This window comes from Callithrix jacchus, chromosome 2 (assembly GCF_049354715.1).
Source record: "Callithrix jacchus isolate 240 chromosome 2, calJac240_pri, whole genome shotgun sequence".
In the NCBI taxonomy this organism is placed as follows: Eukaryota; Metazoa; Chordata; class Mammalia; order Primates; family Cebidae; genus Callithrix; species Callithrix jacchus.
The window spans coordinates 68,511,060-68,533,973 of NC_133503.1; the positions used below are offsets into that span (position 1 = coordinate 68,511,060).

A 22,914-nucleotide genomic window follows, 5' to 3' on the forward strand; every position below is an offset into this window, starting at 1 on the left:
CCATTTCTTTTAGAGGGAAGAGCTAATAAAGCTTTGCTTTCCATGAGGAACCAGAAAGTGTTTTTCTTTTTAATAAGAAAGCTAACTGACTTACTCTCCTCTTCACTTTGCCACCAGGAAGCTCAAAGCCAAAATTTTAGTTCAGTCATTCAATTAGCTTTGTCCTTACATTTCAGAGGGTTCTTGGTTGCGACATTAAATGAAAGAATTATAATATTTAAGTTCTCTTTCTGAAATTAAAAAAAAAATACAGAACTACAACATAAGAAAATAATAATTTTAAGTCTTAGAAGTTCCATAATTTAAAAAAGTCAGTTTATTAAATGCTCAATTCTCAAAATTATATATTTTTTAATTATTTAAAAAAACTTCCATGCTCTTCCATTCCCCTCCCTCCAAACTAAGTATTTTCCAAGTTTTATCAAAGTCCACAAAGTATACCATGTACCCAAAAGCAGAGAAGACAGGAGGTCTGGAGGACAAGGTATGCTGGGTCACTACCCGCACTGCAGAGTCCGCAAAGGCTAACTCATGCTCGGGGCAAAGAATGGAAAGAGCTAATACACAAAAAATCAAAAGAACTGGAGTGGGCAGCCTGACCAGAGACATTTACAATTTATACCAATTTACAAATATTTAGGGTGCCCACCAACTCCAAAAGAACAGACCAAACTAACCCCATAAAGGAAGACCTCTGCCAGGGCCTCCTCCCCTACAACCTCCTCTCAAGAATCATTAGGAAGCCCAAACAGCTTCACAGTTCCAGCTTCCCGGCTACTGTCATATTTGCCATCTTTGTCATCACAGGCAAATGCCAGCAGAGGCCTTTTGGGGTGCCACGCCACGGTGAAGGTCGGAGACTCACACTGTACCTCCCATAGCTTGTCCCCTATAGAAAACAACAGAGAAAAAACAATCAATACATTCAAAATAAAGGACACATCCATTAAGTACTTACCTATATTAATTTGTTTAATCCACCTACTAATCCCATGAGATTAGATTCATTACCTCATTTTACAGAGAATCCCCAGGCACAGTGAGCCCACAAGCCAGCAGGGGGCAGAGCAGGATCGAAGTGCAGATGGGTCAACTTAAGAGCAGGTCACTGAGCAGTTAAGTGTCACTGCGTCACAGGGACATGCAATTACATGAAGGATCTGCATGGCTGGATGCTGGACGATGCTCACCACAACATGACTAACAGGGGCATTCTTTACATAGTAGAATTTCAAATTCTTTACTTTTTTCTTCAAGGTTTTCTATACAGTTTCAATCTTTTTACAAAGAGTATCACAGATTTCCCAAAACAATAAAGCAACATTAAAAAACAAATCTGAGGAAATTCTTTTGTAAAATGAATACTCTCCTCCCATTTTTCTATTTCCAGTTTCTGTTGTTTTTAAAGCAAAAACTTGGTAATTTCTTAATTTTAAAAAATATTTTTTCAAGTTCATATACAGGCAAAGATAAAGAGAAATATACCACAATATTTAAAAAAAGGTTGTCTTTAGATGGTAGGACCACAGGTAATGCTTTTCTCTTCCTCCTACTCTGTGGTTTAAAGATTTTATTGGGAGGGGGAGGTGGGGAGGGATAGCCTGGGGAGAAATGCCAAATGTGGGTGAAGGGGAGAAGAAAAGCAAAGCACACTGCCATGTGTGTACCTACGCAACTGTCTTGCATGCTCTGCTCATGTACCCCAAAACCTATAATCCAATAAAAAATTAAAAAAATAAATAAATAAATAAACAGAAAACCATTAAAAATAAGAAATAATAAATATTTGTTGAATTAATTAAAGGATGAATGAATAAAATAAATGAAAAAAAAAGATTTTATTATAACAGAAGAATTAAAAGTTGTTTGTTTTTGTTTTGTTTTGTTTTTTGAGATAGTCTCGCTGTCACCCAGGCTGGAGTGCAATGGCGTGATCTCAGCTCACTGCAACCTCTGCCTCCCAGGTTCAAGCGAGTCTCCTGTCTCAGCCTCTGGAGTAGCTGGGACTACAGGCACATGCCACCACACCCAGCTAATTTTTGTATTTTTAGTAGAGAAAGGGTTTCACCATGTTAGCCAGGATTGTCTCAATCTCCTGACCTCGTGATCCACCCGTCTGAGCCTCCAAAAGTGCTGGGATTACAGGCATGAGGCACCATGCCCAGCCAAAATTAAAAGTTTAAAAAAATCGGCCGGGCGCAGTGGCTCACGCCTGTAATCCCAGCACTTTGGGAGGCCGAGGCGGGTGGATCACGAGGTCAAGAGATCGAGACCAGCCTGCCCACCATGGTGAAACCCTGACTCTACTAAAAACAAAAAAAATTAGCCGGGCATGGTGGCACATGCCTGTGATCCCAGCTACTTGGGAGGCTGAGACAGGAGAATCGTTTGAACCCAGGAGGCGGAGGTTGCGGTGAGCCGAGAATGCGCCATTGCACTCCAGCCTGGGCAACAAGAGCGAAACTCCATCTCAAAAACAAAAGTTTAAAAAACTCAAAATATTTTTCTAAATCACTTTCCTCAGACCTGCCTGTTTATTTCTTAACTCTTTGCTCCCTGAATACCTGGCAGTCACAGCCAAAACATAAACACACTTGTCTAAGGGAGACAAATTCATTCATGATAATGCTGGTGAAGTGGTCACGTGCAGAGATGAGATCACAACAGAAGTCCTGACTGCCAAAGAGGAAAGACAGTCGATTCTCGTGAGGTTACCTGTCTCCACTTCAGCAATGTCAATAAAATGATCTTCCGATGCTGACGCCAGCATTTTCCCATCGTGGCTGAAACTGAGAGTCCTTACAGGCCAATCCAGCCTATGACAGAGTGGTCATGAGAATTACCAACTAAGAGGAGGGTACAATGTCACTCATGATGAAATCAAATTAATGTACCCAACAAGGAAAGTGCTGATAGAGTCACTTACCTGGAAAAGCACCGAACACACACTAACTCGTCCACATCCCAGAGGCTAACCAAAGCATCTGCACTTCCTGTGGCAAAGTACTTCCCCATGGGGTCAAACTTGATACAGATGCAGTTGGAAGGATGGGCGTTGATGGACTGCACAGGCTTCAGTTCTGGGTAACTGGGAAACAAGACAGACAGCAATCAAACTGCAGAAGAGGACTGTGGGGCTAAAATAATCAGGAGACAATGGAGACATATAGAGACAATGAAGAAGAAATCAAAAGGCAATGGAATAACCACCAAGAACAGTCATTCAAGATAACGTTCCTGAAATAAAGAGAGATTTTGAACTACGTTATTTAAAACACACAACACATACCTGAGACTACACAGCCAACACTACCAACATCAAGAAATAGACTAGTAAAATTAGCGGACTTAAAGAAAAAGACAATTAGATTATTAGGCTTTCTGATAGCAACACTTAACGCCAAAAGAAAATGGGGTACCATATTTAAGAAAGACATACAAGCAAGAAAATATGAATCAAGGATTTTTATATCCAGCAAAACTAAATTTCAGACATAAAGATACAACAATAAGCACAATACAGTTTTATAAAATTATAAGATTTATAAGTACGTAAATAAGTTATGATAAGAACTCCAGGAATAACGTTCACATAAACACTTCCCAAGGAATCTTAACTAGAGAATGAGCTTCAACAACAAAAATGACTAGGGACTACGAGTATAAGCACTAGTGCTGAACACTGAATATATAGTTTCTTGCAAAAACTATATGTGGTTTTAAAGGAGGTTATAATATGTAACAGCTGTACACTCCTACAATATGTAGTACCATTTTTTTTTAATGGGGGAAGAATGTAAAGAACACATGCAAAAAACAAAAATATTTTCTGTTTCAAGTCATCACACTGGTGGTAGTGGCAGTAATACTGAAATTCGGAGACATCCATATGTTTACCATGGGATACAGACAATAAGTAACCATCGGATATTCTAATTCTATGATCCCCTGTGCCCTTGAGAACCAGAATACTCAATTTGGAAGGAAAGAAATATATTTGTAATATAGAAGAGGTTTAGTAAAATCCCTGGATGCCTCAATTTTAATTGGAAGTCATCAATATGAATTCCACGGTATTTTATCTTTAAATATATATATACACACACATGTAATTCCTAGGCCAACCCAGCAGTAATGAACATTTCTAACTTCAGTGTCCTTTCTCAGTAAAAGAATATAAGGCTTCTTTTTTTTTTTTTTGAAGTGGAGTCTCACTCACTCAGTCGCCCAGGCTGCTGGAGCACAATCTCAGCTTACTACAACCTCCGCCTCCCAGGTTCAAGTGACTCTCCTGCCTCAGCCTCCTGAGTTGCTGGGATTACAGGCTTGTACCACCCTGCCCAGCTAATTTTTGTATTTTTAGTAGAGACGGGGTTTCTCCATGTTTGCCAGGACTCAAGTGATCCACTTACCTCAGCCTCCAAAAGTGCCAAAGTGCTGGGATTACAGGCATGAGCCACTGCACCCAGCCAGAATGTAAGGCTTCTTAGAGAATTTTCTGATTAAAGGTCTGAGGCAAGAAACATAAGGCAAAAAATGGACAAGATGAACTTGGAACATCTTATCAAACCAGAGAGCAAGAAACAGAAGACTACTGGGATTATATCAAAAAAGGGTTCAGGAACCAACCTGAAGAGGTTCTTATTGGCCAAAGATGGGATAAGTTGAGCTTCAATAAGCATAATGACTACAAGAGATGGAAACACATCAACTGTGTTTAAAAACATGAGCCCATAATGATTCTTTAAAAATGAAAAACCTAACTGATCCTCTTTGGAGGTGGCAGGAAACTAAATTTTCTGACAAAAGGAAAGAATCAAAATTTTATCCTGCCTTCCCTAGATGAACTGTACTACTGGGCAACCAAATCACAGATGAGAAGCATCTCTTTATAAAACAGAGCAACAAATAAACAGCATAGAGAATCAGCAAAAGCCAACTGGGAGCATCTCCACATAGGAATAGTCTGGTTTTTCAACAGCTATGTTTTAGGAAGTTTCTTCTGAGTAATTTAACAGACACAAAAGACTTATCAAATTTGTTTTTAATGAGCAAAACTAGGGTATCTAGGAGCTGCACACATGGTAGATAAACTATGAAGAAACACAATAAAAGTCAGGATAGTGTTTACTTTTGTGGAAGGGAGTTGTAATTAGGATAAAACACAGACGGACTTTTGGGGTGGCTGGAAAGAACTATTTCTCGAGCCGGTGGGGTTGCACAGGAATAAACCTTATAGGAGTTTATTAAGCTATACATTTGTTTTATGTGGTTTTCAGTATCTGTGTTTTATAATAAAAAGGTTTTTCTTAAAAAGTTATGGAATCCTCACTGCCTACAAAATAAAATCCAAGATACTAAGCATAAAATTAAAGGCCTTTTATAATCCACTCCCAAATTAGATTTCATCTTCCCATTATCATGCCCTCTCTTATTTCCCTTGTCTGCTACCACACCCCAACAACCCTGACCTAGCCACTCTTCAAATAAGTCATGCTCACTCATGCCTGCTTTGTCAGTTCTTAAAATTCTGCTCATCTTTCAGATCAAGCTCACGAGCTGCCCCCTTCAACCCCCCGATATGGTATGTATGTTCTTTCCTTGGAATTCCACAGCAAACTCCTGGCCTTTCTCTCACAGAACCTATCTCACTCGACCTTGTATTGCTCACCTGGGATAGTGGAGGGCTGCAATTGAACAGACCTGAGTTTCAATTCCACAATTTCATTCATTTAGAGAACAAATATTTACTAAGATCCTCCTACATGGAGCAGGTACAGGACTAGACATTAGGGATTCAACACTAAGCAAAGCAAACACTGTCCCTACCATCATGGAAATCACAGTCCAACAGGAGACATAGGCAAATAAACATGCAATTACAACACAGAAGGAAAAGTGCTTCCTATAGAAAATAAGCCTCTAACCTACCTCTAACCTTGGGGTAGCGGGGAAGCTTCCCTGAAGAAAAAGTGATATTTAAGTTGAAACTTTAAAAGTGGCTCATGCCTGTAATCCCAGCACTTTGGGAGCCCGAGGAAGGCGGATCACCTGAGGTCGGGAGTTTGAGACCAGCCTGATCAACACGGAGAAACCCTGTCTCTATTAAAAATACAAAATTAGCCGGGTGCGGTGGCTCACGCCTGTAATCCCAGCACTTTAGGAGGCTGAGGCGGGCGTATCACCTGAGGTCAGGAGTTCGAGACCAGCCTGACCCATATGGTGAAACACCATCTTTAAAAAAAAATACAAAATTAGCCAGGCGTGGTGGCCCATGCCTGTAATCCCAGCTACTTGGGAGGCTGAGGCAGGAGAATAGCTTGAACCTAGGAGGCGGAGGCTGTGGTAAGCCGAGATCGTGCCATTGTACTCCAGCCTAAGCAACAAGGGCGAAACTCTTGTCTCAAAAAAAAAAGTACAAATTAGCCATAATTCAAGGTGCATCCAGTTCTAGCACACACTAGCTGACTTCTGATGTAACCTCTCACCTCTCATCTGTCAAATGAGAAGCAAACCATCAACCAACCCCCTAGAATATCTGTAAGGACTCAGCAAAATATAAAGTACATAAAATATAATGCTCAACTGTACTCAAGACTGGTTAGGATTCTTTCTTACTATTTGTGTTTTAAGCTCCTCAGGACAGACTCACATCTAATTCATCTCTATATGTGACACAGCACACAGCACAAAGATATGACAGTCCCCTAAGCTCGTCCCTCTTACCTGAGGATGTTGATACAACCATTGCCGTTTGTCAGGAAGAACATGTTATTGTCATTGTTCCAGGAGATTTCATTGACCTCAAACTTGAACTGCTCTTCTGCTTTGGAACGGTGTGTCTTGGCATCGATGAAAGTCACCACATCATCCTTGTTGCCTACAGCAATGGTCTGCCCATCAGGACTCCAGCAGATATTAATGTTCTCCCCTGGGAACCCAGACATAATCAACAAGATAATCTGTTTGCTCATAATCCTCCTTAAATTTATTTTGCTATCCTAGAAAGAAGACCAGAGCTTTCTTCAGGGCTTACTCATTAAGGTCCTAGACAAGAGAAGGGAACTACCACTTATGACTCAACAATGAGTCCAGCATATTTATCTACACATTTCCCCATTTGGTCTTCACAATACTCCTCTAAGATATACTTTATTATCCACATTTTATAGATAAAGAAAATAAAAGATAAAAAGATGAGCCAAAGTATCAAAGCTATGAAGTCACAGAGCCAAGATTTTAAACCCAGATTGGACCCCAAAGCCCCCTTTTCTCTTACACCAGCATTTCTCAAACTCTAGTAAATCGTATGCCAACATCACAATTTTTGTCCTATTCATTAAACACTATACTTTTCTTTATTCAAAATTTTTCTTAAAATTGACCCAAAATATTTACTTAAATAAATTTAGCAGCTGGGTGTGGAGGCTCATGCCTATAATACCAGCACTTTGGGAGGCCATGGTAAGCAAATCACTTGAGTCCGGGAGTTCCAGATCAGCCTGGCCAATATGACAAAACCTGTCTCTACTAAAAATTAGTCAGGCGTGGTGGCATGTGCCTGTAGTTCCTGCTACTCAGGAGGTAGAAGTAGGAGGATGGCTTTAGCCCAGGAGGTGGAGGCTGCAGACAGTCAAGATTGTACCACTGCACTCCATCCTGGGTAACAGGGCAAGACCGTGCCTCAAAAATTAAAAATAAATTTAGCTTCAATTGAGTAATAAATTATATGAGCTAGTTCTTCTAGTAGACATTAAAATATTTACATAAATGGTTTTTAATGTTCACCCTGAATCACGCATGCATCAGCAGCTGTATACCTGGGGAAAGCACCGCACCATTCTGCCTCCAGTGTCTTGTCAACAAAGTCCAGTGGCCCACACTGAACCCATCAATTAAAAATCTCATCAACTTTTTCCATTCTAAAACGCACATTTTTTTCACATTTTAATATCTATACTGTTATCTTTAAATGTATCAGGAAGCATTTCAAAATTTTGGGTGCATCACAGTTATCTACCAACTTTCTTTCCTAATGGAGTACCTTATGATCAATGAAACCTTAGAGTCCATACAATAATGGCCTCAACACTTATAACAGAGCCTATAAATGTACTGCACAACTTTCCGGTCACTTTCTCCCAGACCACCAAGACAGGTTTCAACCATTCTAACTCATCAGAATTTTCCAAATTCTCTATGTCTCTGCACATTCTGTTCCCTCCGCCCCATTACTCACCCACTACACCCAGACCACTAAATTCCTATGGCTATCCTAAGAGTTTGCTCAAATTTGGTGAGCCCTTCCCTGACTCCCTTAGGCAGACGTTTGTTTTCATTTCTATTCTGGGTATCCACCTCGCAGACCTCTCCATTATAAAATATGTTTTATATATATATGTGTCTCTCTCCCTGCAGGGGAAGTCCTTGGAGATGGAAACTCTTATTCAGCTCAGAATGTCACATACACAGCAGAGTACTAGGCACAGAAAAGACATTCAGAAAATGGTTGCTGAATGAAGACAAGCAGTTATCTTCCTATTACCCTCTCTCTCTGAATAGTCACCTTTAGTGTTCACAGTGGCAATGCATTTTGTAGTCCTCACATCCCAGATGCGAATGGTTTTATCTCCAGATGCCGTAACAAATAGGTCAGGATTACTTGGATGCCAACAAAGCTGGTCCACACTATCTCCATGTCCCCGATAATTATTTTCTTTGACCTGAAAAAACAGAATCAAGATGTCACTTTACATAGATGTAGCTGCCTCTCCATGTAACTTTTTAACCTTATTCAAACCAAGGTACACTAGGATCAATAAAGATATGGGTAACTCAGAATCCAGTTCTTCCAAGCCCTTCTGCTTTCTCTCCTCCCCAGTCCTTCTGTTGCTCTGACCTTATACACCTATGCCCTTACATTTGTGCCCTCTCTGGCCTCCTCCTCCTTCCTGGTTTTTCACCCTTACTCTACCATCAACGTTCCTAACCCAGCCGCTCATTCCCACGGGACGCCCTATCACTTCCAAAGGGGCCCTCTTCACCACCACTACTACAGCCCCTAGTCACTCCTTATCAACACACGATTCTACTCCACACGAATAAGGACGTCCACCGCAGCCCGGTCCCATCCACCCTCTCCTCACCTTCACCCACTATCGCCAACCTCCTTATTTCCACACTTCCCCCAGTCTTCCTCTCCTCATCCTTCACGACCCCGTCACCCCCACACTCCGCCTTCTCCTTCCTCATCTCTACACTCTCCTCTTGCCCCCTCCCTCAAGCCCACTCTCCTTTCACTCCCGAGGCCTCGTTTGCCCCCATTCGCTCTCCTACTACCGCACCTCGCTTCATCGCAGTCCCTCCACCTAGCCTGGGCCGAACCCCGGCAGCTCACCAACCGGTCCTTCTCCAGCAAGAAGACGCTGGCCGTCTTGTCGAAGGACCCCGAAGCTAGGCGACGCCCGTCGCAGCTCCAGGCCACCGAGTGCACCTTGGCGCTATGCGCCAAGAACTCGCGCGTCTTGCTGTGGCCCCGGAACAGCTCCTGCATCCCAAGCACGTAGCGCGACGGGCCGCTGCTCACTGAGCACCACGAGGCCATCGAGCCGGGGCCGGTCTGGCCCAATGCCGAGGGCCCCATGGGTGCAGTGGGCACCGCCATGCTGAGCTCCCAGCTCACAACACCGCCTCAGCCGCCGGGGTGCAATCAGTCCTGGCGCCGCTGCCGCACGCATGCGCCCGGAAAAGCGACGGAGCCTCTGAGCAGGCGCGCTGTAGCCGGCCCTGGAGGGACTACAAATCCCGGTATGCAGCGCGTGCTCGCCTCTGCTTATTTAGTAATGTTCGGCTCTTTAACTCCAAATTCGCTTCACACTTAACGATTCCAATTTTTTTTTTTTTTTTTTTTTTAGTGTCCTTATTTCTCCCTTATCTACTCCTTGGTGGGGAGTATATTTGTGTCCCTGTTTAATCGAATAAAAGAACCAACACTAACCTTCTAAACACTTAACCCATCACCTTTCTTCTGGGGTTGTTCCCCAAACCCCTATTCCTCTCCCTCAAGAGCAGAAAGCCCTGGGCTTTTTGCTAGAGAAGGACCAGCCGGTGAGCTTATCTCATGAAAAGGGCTAGGGGGTTGTGGGGTGAGGGAAGAAGTCTGGAATTTTTTTTAATAAAAATGATTTTTGGGGAGGCTGGGCGCGATGGCTCACGCCTGTAATCCCAGCACTTTGGGAGGCCGAAGCGGGTGGATCACGAGGTCAAGAGATGGAGATCATCCTGGTCAACATGGTGAAACCCGTCTCTACTAAAAATACAAAAACTTAGCTGGGCATGGTGGTGCACGCCTGTAATCCCAGCTACTCAGGAGGCTGAGGCAGGAGAATTGCCTGAAGCCAGAAGGCGGAGGTTGCAGTGAGCTCAGATCGCGCCATTGCACTCCAGCCTGGGTAACAAGAGCGAAACTCCGTCTCAAAAAAAAAAAAAAAAAAAAAAAAAAATTTTTTTTTTAAAAGGTAATGGCAGAGGCGTGTGAACCGGAGCAACTCCATCTTAAATAGGGCTGGGTTAAAAGAGGCTGAAACCTACCGGGCTACATTCCCAGACGGTTAAGGCATTCTAATCACAGGATGAAATAGGAGGTCAACACAAAATACAGTTCATACCTTGATGATAAAACATTTTGCAGTAAAGGAGCCAGCCAAAACCCACCAAATCCAAAATAATGACATGAGTGACCTCTGGTCGTCCTCATTACTACACTCCCACCAGTACCAGGATCGTTTATAAATGGCATGGCAAGGTCAGTAGTTACCCTATATGGTCCAAAACAGGGAGGCATGAAATAGTTCACCCTTGTTTAATATAGCATCAGGAAATTGTTAAAACACGTGCTATGAATGAAGAGGACCTCCCCGCCCCAGACAGGCTTTGTGTGAGCAACCAGGGTACAGGCAGGCTGAGTTTGAAAAGAAAGTCAGTGCAGGGTGGTGGGATAGGAGTTGGTTTTATAGGTTTGGGGTAGGCAGTGGAAAGTTACAGAAGTTCTGTACATGTCAGGGCAGGTTTTGCAAGCTGGGAAGAAGTCATAGGGTCTGGAGTCAAGAGGTTGACCAAGATTGGTTACAAAGTCCAATTGCCTTATCAGTTGAGGCAGTTGAACTTGAACTCCTCACTTCAAGCAATCTTGGAACAACGGAAAAATGTCTCAAGTTAATCAGGCACTGCAGGGGTTGATCATTTCTTCTCCTTTTGTGGTTTTCCAGTTACTTCAGACTTTCCAGTTCCAGGAACTCATCTGGAGTGTGCATGCAGGTTGCATAGGTTACCATGCTATCCATGGCACGATCAGTCAGCCTAAAAGACCTTACAGAAATAACTATAAATATGTGCAACCAGCAGCCCTCAGGGCTGCTCTATGGAATAGCCATTCTTTTATTCCTTTACTTTCTTAACAAACTTGCTTTCACTTTGCACTGCAGGCTCACCCTGAATTCTTTCTTGAGCAAGATCCAAGAACCCTCTTGAGGTCTGGATCGGGACCCTTTTCCTGTAACAGTGTTACATGCACATGATTGTAAATATAAAAATAAAATATATAGAGTGAAAAGTAAATGTCCACCTGAGTATTTCCACCCCACCTCTCCTATTTCCCTTAAACCAGTGGCTTCTTGCTGGAGAAAAAAGGGGTGGTGAGCTGCCAGCACTAGTCAAAGCCCTGGAGAAGAGCTAAGGGATGGGGGAAGGTTTTGGTGGTGAGAAGTGGTGGTAAATTTGTTTAAAAAAAAAAAGTTTTTAAAAGGTAACATGTGTACTTGGTAACAAGTATAAAACATATAAAAGGGAATAGACTGAAAAGTTTCCCTCCATCCCGTGTCTCCAAACTCCTCTTCTGAAAAAGTTAAATTTCTTGTGTGGCCTTCCAGAGGCAATGTAAGTAAGCACCTTGGCGAGGTAGATAGGTGTGTGCATAACCTCCCCGCAACCCCTTTTCCAAAAAGGTAGCATTCCTTGCACAACTTGCTTTCTATGGTAAATATGAATAGGAAATCATTTGTTGTCAGAATATGAAGATGTCTCATAATTATTGCAGTCTTTCTATGAATAGATAATAGTTTATTCAACTGATCCCTTAAGAATTTGCTTTTAGAACAATATTGCAGTGAATATTCCTATACAACCTTCATTGTGCACATCTGCATTTTCTTATTTGGATAGCTGTTGTTGCCAAAATACCTATGAAGAGGTTTAACAATCTATACTTCCACTAGGAATATAAGGAAGTGTCAGAAGGTCCTAGGGACTAAATAAGTACACATATGGCTCTCATGTGGCCCTCAGAAGGACTGTAGGAAATAAGGTCCCTTTCTTTCCCCAATCTTTTTCCTGCCACATTGCAACCAGAAATTCTTGGAAACTACAAAGCTTTTCAGACTCCAGGAATACCCGTGAAGTCTCCAAAATCTTGGAGTAGGAAACTATTTGCTGTCTAGTTTTCTTCCTTACCCCTCTTTTTCAGGAATCTTCTTCATATACATATATTTAGACATTTTTCCTACATTTTCTAATTTTTCCTTTATTTCATAATTTTTTTGCTAGATACACTGAGGATTTATAAGTCCCTGTCCAAGATGCGGAAATTAAAAAGAGGTTAAATGTCCTGTTCCAGGTCACATGACTAGCATGTGACAGAGCAAAGGTTAGAACTCAGATGTTACTGACTCCAAAATCTACACTCTGATTCTCAGTATCTGAAGTAATGTAAATGTGATTCTTTGTATTTCTACATTCATTTTGTGTTTTTGTATGTAATGTATATTTTTTATTTTTTATTTTTTGATACAAAGTTTCATTCTTGTTGCCCAGGCTAGAGTGTGGTGGTGGGATCTTGGCTCACTGCAACTTTCACCTCCCAGGTTCGAGCAATTCTCCTGCCTCAGCCTCCCAATTAGCTGGGATTACAGACACTGCTACCATGCCTGGCTAATTCTTTGTATTTTTAGTAGAGATGGGGTTTCACCATGTTGGCCAGCTGGTCTTGAACTCCTGATGTTAGGTGATCCAACCATCTCAGCCTCCCAAAGTGCTGGGATTACAGGCGTGAGTCCCTGCGCCAGGCCTCCTTTGATCTTTCTGAGGCTGCTTTCTCAGCTCCTCTTCACTTGTTCATTATGTTCTTTGGAACGCACCAGGATAGCATCTTTTTTCCCCTCATTTCTGATTTAAACCTCACACGAGAGCATCTTGATCAGAATAATTGCAGTAGACTTGGCATTCAGTGTAATTAACTTTACATAGTCCTCGTTTTAAAATGTACCCTTTGAGACAGGGTCTTAGTCATCCAGGCTGGAGTGAGGTGGTGCAAACATAGATCACTGCAGCCTCGTCCTCCTGGCCTCAAGAGATCCTCCCACTTCAGCCTCACAAGCAGGGACTACAGGCATGTGCCCCACATCCAGCTAATTTTTAAATTTTTTTTTAGAGATGGGGTCTTGTCATGTTCTAGGAGTTCTAGGCTGGTCTTGAACTCCTCACCTCAAGCGATCCTCCACCTCAGCCTCCCAAAGTGCTGGGATTACAGGTGTGAGCCACCACACCTGGCTCTGCTTTCCTGTTTTATACACTGGTGTACAATCTGGGTTCACTCTGATGCTTAAATTGCATTGGTATGGCCACTGGGAGCATATTCTAGCTGGTTTCTGCATCTTTTGGAAATATCTGTCTTTTCTTTGAGACAGAGTCTTGCTCTGTTGTTAGGCTGGAGTGCAGTGGCACGATCTCGGCTTACTGCAATCTCTGCCTCCTGGGTTCAACAGATTCTCCTGCCTCAGCTTCCTGAGTAGCTGGGATTATAGGCACATGCCACCACACCCAGCTAACTTTTCTATTTTTAGTAGAGACAGGGTTTCACCATGTTGGTCAGGCTGGTCTCGAACTCCTGACTGCATGATCCGCCCGCTTCAGCCTCCCAAAGTCCTGGGATTACAGGTATGAGCCACCGTGCCCAGCCTGAAATATCTGTCTTTCTGTGAGCTCATTCTTTCTTTTTTGGTGTCCCGGCATGTTCACAGGTGGTTATTTCATTACTATTGCTTCATAATCTCCATGTACTATATGCATTCTTTTCTATGTACTAAAATTTCAAAAGTCCAAGGAAACTAAGAAAAAATTGTTCCTTTTCACAATTGGGAAAATTTGGGGAAATGTTGCCCCTCCTACTTTTGGCATGAAACATATACACTTAGGTCTCTGGCCCTGGCTTTGGGAGAACCAGTGCCAGGCACATGGGGAGGAGCTAGGTTCCAGAGGGGGTTCTGCACATCTCTTCATCCTGGTAGCTTCTAGGCCAACCTGCAGAGTGCAGCTTGTCAAGTATTTTCCCATGCACAGGTTTTTTTTGTTTCTTCGTTTTGGTTTTTTGGGTGGGGGGAGATTACAGGTGCACGCCACCACACCCAGGCACCCAGCTAATTTTTGTATTTTTAGTAGAGACGGGGTTTTGCCATGTTGGCCAGGCTGGTCTTGAACCCCTAACCTCAGGTCCTTTCTGATCTATCCGCCTTGGCCTCTGAAAGTGCTGGGGTTATAGTCCTGAACCACTGAGCCCAGCCCCATGTGCAGTTTAATTTTCGTTTGCAAATGGAGGTACTACATTAAGACAAAGTGATAAGTTTGCCAAATTGATGTCAGTCAGCAACCATGGGCTTTACAGCAGTTCCAGTTCTTCTTTATTTTCTTTCCCTTTCTTTTTTTTTTTTTTTTCTTTTTCTTTTTCTGAGATGGAGTCTCATTCTGTCACCCAGACTGGAATGTAATGGCACTATCTCGGCTCACTGCAACCTCTGCCTCCTGGGTTCAAGTGATTCTACTGCCTCAGCCTCCTGAGTAGCTGGGATTACAGGCACCTGCCACCATGCTTGGCTAATTTTTGTATTTTTCTTAGCAACAGGGCTTCACTATATTGGCCAGACTGGTCTCAAACTCCTGACCTCAAGTGATCTACCCGCCTCGGTCTCCCAAAGTGCTGGGATTATAAGCATGTGCCACTGTGTGTGGCCCAGTTCTCCTATCTTGTGTAAAGATGCCATGTGTCCTCCGTGTACAGTAATGGTTTTGCCTCTTGCCACATCCAGAGTCTCGGCTTCTTCACTTCGGCGTTTACTTCATTGCACTGAAAGGTGTTTATGGGCTACATTTCTTAACAACACATAACTTCACTGAAGGGTCTCATTGGTGTTTGGGTCCACTGATCACAACTCTAAGCATGATACACCATAGATACTCAGTAAGTGTTGGTTCTGGGCCAGTGCAGTGGCTCACACACATAATCCCAGCACTTTGGGAGACTGAGGTAGGAGGATCATTTGACTCCAGGTGTGAGACCAGCCTGGGCTATAAGCAAGACCCTGTCTCTACACACACACACACACACACACACACACACACTCAAGCAAGACCTTGTCTACACACACACACATACACAAGCCAGACCCTATCTACACACACACACACACAAGCAAGACCCTGTCTACACACACACACACACACACACACACGAGACCCTGTCTACACACACACTCAAGCAAGACCCTGTCTCTACACACACACACACTCAAGCAAGACCTTGTCTACACACACACACATACACAAGCCAGACCCTGTCACACACACACTCACACATACACAAGCCAGACCCTGTCTACACACACACACACACAAGCAAGACCCTGTCTACACACACACACACACACACAAACTAGACCCTGTCTACACACACACACACACACACACACACACACACTAGACCCTGTCTACACACACACACACCGCCAGGCATGGTGGATGCTACTGGGAAGGCGGAGGTGAGAGAAGCTTGAGGCTGCAGTGATCCATGATCACACCATTGCACTGTAGCCTGAGCCACAGAACAAGACCCTGACAAAAAAAATAAGATAAAGCCGGGCACGGTGGCTCACGCCTGTGATCCCAGCACTTTGGGAGGCTGAGGTGGTTTGATCACCTGAGATCAGGAGTTTGAGACTAGCCTGACCAACATGGTGAGGCCTTGTCTCTACCTAAAATACAAAACTTTGCCAGGCCTGGTGGCAGCCTGTGACAGCTACTTGGGAGGCTGAGACAGAGAATTGCTTGAACCCAGGAGGCAGAGGTTGCAGTGAGTGGAGATCGTGCCATTGCACTCCAGCCTGGGTGAGAGACAAGACTTCATCTCAAAAAAACAAGATGAAAGAAGTGTCAGTTTCATATTCCCCTTCATAACACACACATAGAAACACATGCACATCCACAGTCATTTACTCTATAAATAGTTAAGTTAATGAATGTTCCCTTAGTCTTGCCAAGAACCTTTAGTTTTTGTTTCCAGGTGAGAGAAATAAAAAATATGAAATGTTTTATATTTTTCAATATATGTGCTGTATACATTTGGGATGATTACAGTAAATTATTGAAATACTTTGCTTTATGACTTTCATTTCAATTAGAAGAGGTTGACTTCAAACAGCTTAATATCCAGCTTTGGTTGTAAAATGAGCAACAGACCATTAGCGGGGTGAGAACTGAGTGAACTTAGAATCATTTTTCTTCTCCTTACGTGATTCAATGCAATAAAATCTTTCACTTGCATAAAATTAAAGAAATAAGCTTAACACATTTTAAATCCCTTATATAAATTGTTGCAAATACTTAATATAAACACTGGCCATAAAATCTTTAATTTGAGTTGACCCTCCATGGTCTCAATGATTACACATGCAATTTTTATAATTAAAGAATAACTTGTGGATTTCCCGTGACTCAAGGGAATCAAATGCCTTTCTATCACCTTATCCTGCAATGTGAGGATTTGAACCTTTTCCATTCAACTCTCGAAGACAGGAATTTCACAAAATCATCTGTAACCTGGAAATATTTGGTCCCCTATTAATGCTGTCATCTTTTTTTTAATTGAAAAAAAGGAATAAAGCTCTAGCCAAAGATGATGTCCACCAAGTTTGGTTTAGGACAAAATCGATGACGTAAAAATTGCTTTTCTTTTCTTTTTTTCACCCCAACTCCCCCCCTCACCCAGCTAAAAATTACTTTTCCTCAATTCCCATTAGAAAGCCTGAGCTACACTTTCAATATAAAAAATATTTCCCAGCAGACTGAAGATAAAGCTTTTGGCAAAGCAGTGAAACGGGGATATGGCTGGACCAGGAGCCTGGAGCCTGCATTTGGCCAGGTCCTGGAGAAGGGATTTTGGGAGGCAATGTTGTGCCGTGTATAGAGTACTGATTTTGGAGTAAGACAATTTGAGAGTGAGGCCGGGCGTAATGGCTCATGCCTATAATCCTAGCACTTTGGGGGGCCAAGGTAGGCAGATCACTTGAGGCCAGGAGTTTAAGACTAACCTGGCAAATACGGTGAAATCACGTCTCTACTAAAAGTACATAAATAGCCAGGTGTGGTGGCAGATGCCTATAATCCCAGCTATTCAGGAGGCTGAGGCAGGAGAATTGCTTGACCCTGGGAGGCAGAGGTTGCAGTGAGCCGAGATCATGCCACTGCACTCCAGCCTGGGTGACAAGAGCAAGAATCTATCTCAAAAAATAAAATAAAAAATAAAAAGACATACTTCAGACTGGGTAATTTACAAAGAAAAGAGATTTAATTGGCTGACAGTTCTGTGGCTGTATAGGCTTCTGCTTTGCGGGAGGCCTCAGCGAACTTTTATTTTTTGAGACGGCATCTCACTCTGTCACCCAGGCTGGAGTGCAGTGGCAAAATTGCAGCTCACTGCAACCTCCACCTCCTGGGTTCAAGCAATTCTCTTGCCTCAACCTCCTGAGTAGCTGGGATTACAGGCACCCACCACTATGACCAGCTAATTTTTTGTATTTTTAGTAGAAATGGGGTTTCACCACATTGGTCAGACTGGTCTCGAACTCCTGACTTCATGATCTGCCTGCCTCTGCCTCCCAAAGTGTTGAAATTACAGGCATGAGCCACTGCACCCTGGCTAATTTTTTTTTTTTAGATGGAGTTTCACTCTTGTTACCCAGGCTGGAGTGCAGTGGTGTGATCTCAGCTCACTGCAACTTCTGTCTCCCGGGTTCAAGCGATTCTTTTGTCTCAGCCTCCCAAGTAGCTGGGATTATAGGCATGTGCCACCACGCCCAGCTAATTTTTGTATTTTAGTAGAGATGAGATTTCTCCATGTTGGCCAGGCTGGTCTCAAACTCTCGACCTCAGGAGATCCACCTGCCTCAGCCTCCCAAAGTGCTGGGATTACAGACGTGAGCCACCACACCCAGCCGTCTTTTCTTTTTTCTTTTAGGGACAGGGTTGTCACTGTGTCACCCAGGGTGGAGTGCAATGGTGAGATCATCACTTACTGCGTCCTCAAAATCCTGGGTGCAAATGATCTTCTCATTTCAACTTCCTGAGTGGTTGGGACCATAGGTGTGCACCACTATGCGTAGCTCATTTTTTTTTTTTTTTAATTTTTTGTAGAGCTGGGTCTCCCTATGTTGTCCAGGCTGGTCTCCAACTCCTAGCCTCAAGTGATCCTCTCATCTCGACCTCCCAGCATGGGATTCCAAGCATGAGCCACCATGCCTGACCTGAAACTTACTTATTTATTTGTTTGTTTGTTTTTTTGTTTGAGATGGAGTTTTGCTCTTGTTGCCCAGGCTGGAGTATAATGGTGCGATCTGGGTTCACCACAACCTCCGCCTCCCAGGTGGAAGCAATTCTCCTGTCTCAGTCTCCTGAGTAGCTGGGATTATAGGCATGCACAACCATACCCAGCTAATTTTTTGTACTTTTAGTAGAGATGGGGTTTAACCATGTTGGTAAGGCTGGTCTCAAACTCCTGACTTCAGGTGATCCACCAGCCTCGGCCTCCCAAAGTGCTGGGATTACAGGCATGAGCCACTGTAACTGGCCGAAACTTATTTATATAGCCATTTTGTGCCTGGTAATATTAGCTGATTTCTTGCCTTTTCAAGTTAGTTTGCTAAAAATTCTCTATATTATATCTGCTTTAAATGAAGGCTATTGTACATGAAACAGGCAGCTGCAAAGTCCACACTCATTACCTAACCAAGTCTTCATATACATACCCTCCATACTGCGTTTATGGTCAAGGGCAAACGAGATCCTATAGGCACACAAAATTATACCTGACAGTTCCCAGGAATGACTGACACACCTGTGGACTGCTTAGAAGACCTGCATTACTGGCATTCAACCTTTATACATTAACAGAAAGACTTGCTTTTATTTATTTATTTGAGACAGACACTCTGTTTCCCAGGCTGAACTCTGCCTCCCAGGTGCAGGCAGTGCTTCTGCCTCAGCCTCCCAGGTAGCTGGGACTACAGGTGCCCGCTACCACACCCAGCTTATTTTTGTATTTTTAGTAGAGATGGAATTTCACCATGTTGGTCAGGCTGGTCTTGAACTACTGACCTCAAGTGATCCACCCGCCTCAGCCTCCTAAAGTGCTGGGGTTACAGGCATGAGCCACCGTATCCAGTAACACTTGCTTTCCTAATGCCATTTCAGATTGGTTGCATTACTCCTTCTTGAGTCAAGCTTTAATTTGATATTTAACCAGAATAATTCTAGAGTCTTTTTTTCTCCTCAATAAATGCTGCCCTCATATAAAGCTGTTTTATTTTTTATTTTTGAAATGGAGTCTGTCTCAGTCACCGAGGCTGGAGTGCAATGGCACGAACTTGGCTCACTGCAATCTTCCCCTCCCAGGTTTAAGCAATTCTCCTGCCTCAGCCTCCCAGGTAGCTGAGACTACAGGTGTGTGCCATCACACTGGCTAATTTTTGTACTTTTAGTAGAGACAGAGTTTCACCATGTTGGCCAGGCTGATCTTGAACTCCTGACCTTAGGTGATCCCGCCCCACCTCAGCTTCCCAAAGTGCTGGGATTACAGGCCTGAGCCACTGCACCTGATCTCTTTTTTTTTTTTTTTTTTTTTTTGAGATGGAATCTCACTTTCTTGCCCAGGCTGGAGTGGAGTGATGCAATCTCGGCTCACTGCAACCTCTGCCTCCCAGGTTCAAGTGATTGTCCTGGGTCAGCCTCCTGAGTAGCTGGGATTACAGGTATGTGCCACCATGCCTGGCTAATTTTTTTTTTTTTTTTAGATGGACTCTTCCTCTGTCACCCAGGCTGGAGTGCAGTGACGTGATCTTAGTTCACTGCAACCTCTGCCTCCTGGATTCAAGCGATTCTTCTGCCTCAGCCTCCTGAATAACTGGGACTACAGGCGTGAGCCATCATGCCCAGCTAATTTTTGTTCCCTGGGGAGAACTAGAATTTTTGTAGCTGAGCCAGGACACAGAAGACACGTGTGGGCTCTGACAGGCCAGTCTCGTGTTTGGCCATCAGCCCCACACAGCAAACAGGTGTGTGCTGTCACCCGTGGGTATGTGCTGTCACCTGTGCAGATGGGAAGTCCAGACTATTTGGGTCTGGGGCCCCCTGACGTTCTGTGCCATGTCAGCACTGTACACTGGCCACTTGGGCCTCATGGCCTCAGCTCCTCCAGCTGACGGGATTGAGGCTGGTGATAGAGCAGAGCCGAATCAGGCAGTCAGCCTGTCCAGCCTTAGCCAGGGTCTGGCCAGAGGGGCCCCTGGGAGGTGCGGGGAGGGGGCTATTCAGGCCCACCCCTTCCCTCTTCATTCTCCTGGGAGACAGTCACAGGAGCTTGTTTGCAGTCCAAAGTCCCCCACAGCCCCTCCCTCCCTATGGATCCCTTCCCTGGGCATAGGCCTGAGTGTGCAGCCTGGATAGCTGCTAGCACCAGGGATGGGGCCTGTCTGCACCCAAGGGAGTTCCCTGTGATCAATTCCAGTTCCATAAATCCTGGTGGGGGTGGGCGGCAGGCAGCAGGGGGTTCAGTGGTTTACAGTAGCTCTCTTGGGCTGGCTGCTTAGAGCACCTACCCTTCAGCAGGCCAGCTCTGGACATAGCCTCCTCCTGCCTGCCAGGGTGACTTCACTTTTTCAGATCTGCTAAGTGATGAGCAAATCACTGATTCAGCCCTGAGCTCAGCCAGGACACAGTAGAAAGAGGAGGGGCTGGCTCCGGAGCACCCCAGGCCCAGGTTCCAGGGCCTCACACCCCAAGGCCTCATGGGCTTCCCTTCCTCCATCTCTCTGTGGCTGGGTGCAGGCCAGACCTCAAGACACAGCTGGAGGATGGGGAGAGAATAGGGACTTTCCTCACGGAGGCCCAGAACCCACATTCAACCTCACACCAGGGCCCCCAGCACAGGTCCAGTGGCTTGCCCATGTTAGAGGTGAATGTGATCCTGGGCATCATTTCTTTGGGTGAAAATTGGATTTTGGGGGGCTTCAGTTCCTCTCTGCTGCTAGCTCTCCTAGGCTGCCAGCCCCACATCCCGTGTTCTCCTGTAAAGGGGGGAAGGGCACCCCCTCTACATTTCCCCATGAGGCTGAAAGTGGCCAAATTCTCCCATAGAAGAAGTTTACTGCTTCTTTGAATAAACACAGAAATTGATCATCACAGTCTTTACATTTGTCTCAATGGTCTTGGCTTCTCGGGAAACCTCCCAGACAGCTGAAACTTACCAGCTCTGGGCCTGACTGTGAGAGGCCTGCCCCTCCCCCACCTGACTGCCTAAGCCACTGCTGCCTGCTGACCAAGGCCTCTGCCTCCAGCTCCCTAACTCTTGTTTTCAACACCTGGTTACATTTCTTCCCGGCCAGGCCTCCAGGACCCCCACCCTCTGTACTGCCCTGGATGCTGACAAAGGCTCTCCTGCCCCTCCCTACCCAGCTCTTCTCCTCCTCCCCGCTCTGTTCACACAGAGGCCAATTTCCACTGCACCTCTGACTCTGAGAAATGGCTGGGAGTGCGCTTTGTGGGGGAACCTGGAGCTGGGGTGGGGGTGGAGGCTTGCGTGGAGAGCGTTGTTCTCAGAACCCTCTGGGTCGCAACCCCAGCAGTCCCAGATCTTGCATCCCTGCCTGGCTTACCTGCCCTCTGTGCCCCTGGGTTGGAAAGGGGCAACCCAGGGACTCTGTGGAAAGGGCACACCTGGTGAAAGGAGCTGCTGTGCTTGCAGAGGTCTGCAGACCCAGGCTACCGGTGGCCTTTCCAGCACCGCCCGGCTCCCAGGCACCTGGCTGCTACTGCCACACTCCTACCCCTGCCCAGGCTCGCACTGCTTCGACCCCTGCCAGCCGGCGCCCCGCTCCTGCCTTCTTCCTGCACCTTCTGTGCCCTGCTCCTACCCCTACTCCACACACGCCCCATTTCTACCCATGCCCTGCTCTTAGCAAAGCCCAGGCCTTGCCCGGCTCCCACCTGCCACCTTGCCTTGCCTCTTCCCTCTCCTCCAGAGCAGCCTGCATGGTCTTGCCCCGGCAGTGATCCGAGCCGGGCGCACAGCGGCTGAGTGCTCCAGAGACCCTGCCCCGAGGTGACATTCCCACGTCTGCCACATCCGGGCAGACGGGGCGGCTAGGCTTAGCACCGTACCCCGCCACCAAGACCTGCTGGCCAGAGCCACTGTCCCTTCAGCCGTCGCCCTAGCACGCACTGGGGATGGCAAAAGTGATATCCGGTGCTGCCGCAGCCGCAGCTGCTAGGCAAAGGTAAGTCTTGCTGGCTGCAGGTTCCCGGACAGGCCAGCGCAAAGGTGGCCTAGAGTGCCAAGCGATGGAACCGAGGCTTTGAGAAGTGCCTTTCTGCTTGCGCTGGGCAGCTGGCTGCAGTCACTGGCCACCTGGCCTCAGCTGGGAGTGCACTGGCAGGCAGTCAGCATGCAGCGCAGGTCTCCAGCGCCAAAGCGGCATCCTGAAGCACACAGGACAGCCCTTTCTGGGCAGGCGTGGATGAAGAGCCAGGGATCCCAGAAAG

General features: G+C 45.2%; 1 protein-coding gene across 2 annotated transcripts; it reads right to left on the bottom strand.

Moving 5' to 3' along the window:
* Positions 1–298: 298 nt before the first annotated feature.
* LOC100400596 (THO complex subunit 3) lies at positions 299–9,717 on the bottom strand. Of its 2 annotated transcripts, XM_035290565.2 has the most exons (6): positions 9,398–9,717; positions 8,567–8,723; positions 6,727–6,931; positions 2,927–3,088; positions 2,716–2,816; positions 299–889 (listed from the first exon to the last, which is right to left on the bottom strand). In XM_035290565.2, the coding sequence occupies exons 1-6, from the start codon at positions 9,662–9,664 to the stop codon at positions 726–728; spliced, it is 1,056 nt and encodes a 351-aa protein (XP_035146456.1). In that variant the 5' UTR covers positions 9,665–9,717; the 3' UTR covers positions 299–725. The 2 variants fall into 2 exon arrangements, with proteins under 2 accessions (XP_035146456.1, XP_078220736.1); XM_078364610.1 differs by lacking the exon at positions 2,716–2,816.
* Between the last annotated feature and the right edge of the window lie 13,197 nt (positions 9,718–22,914).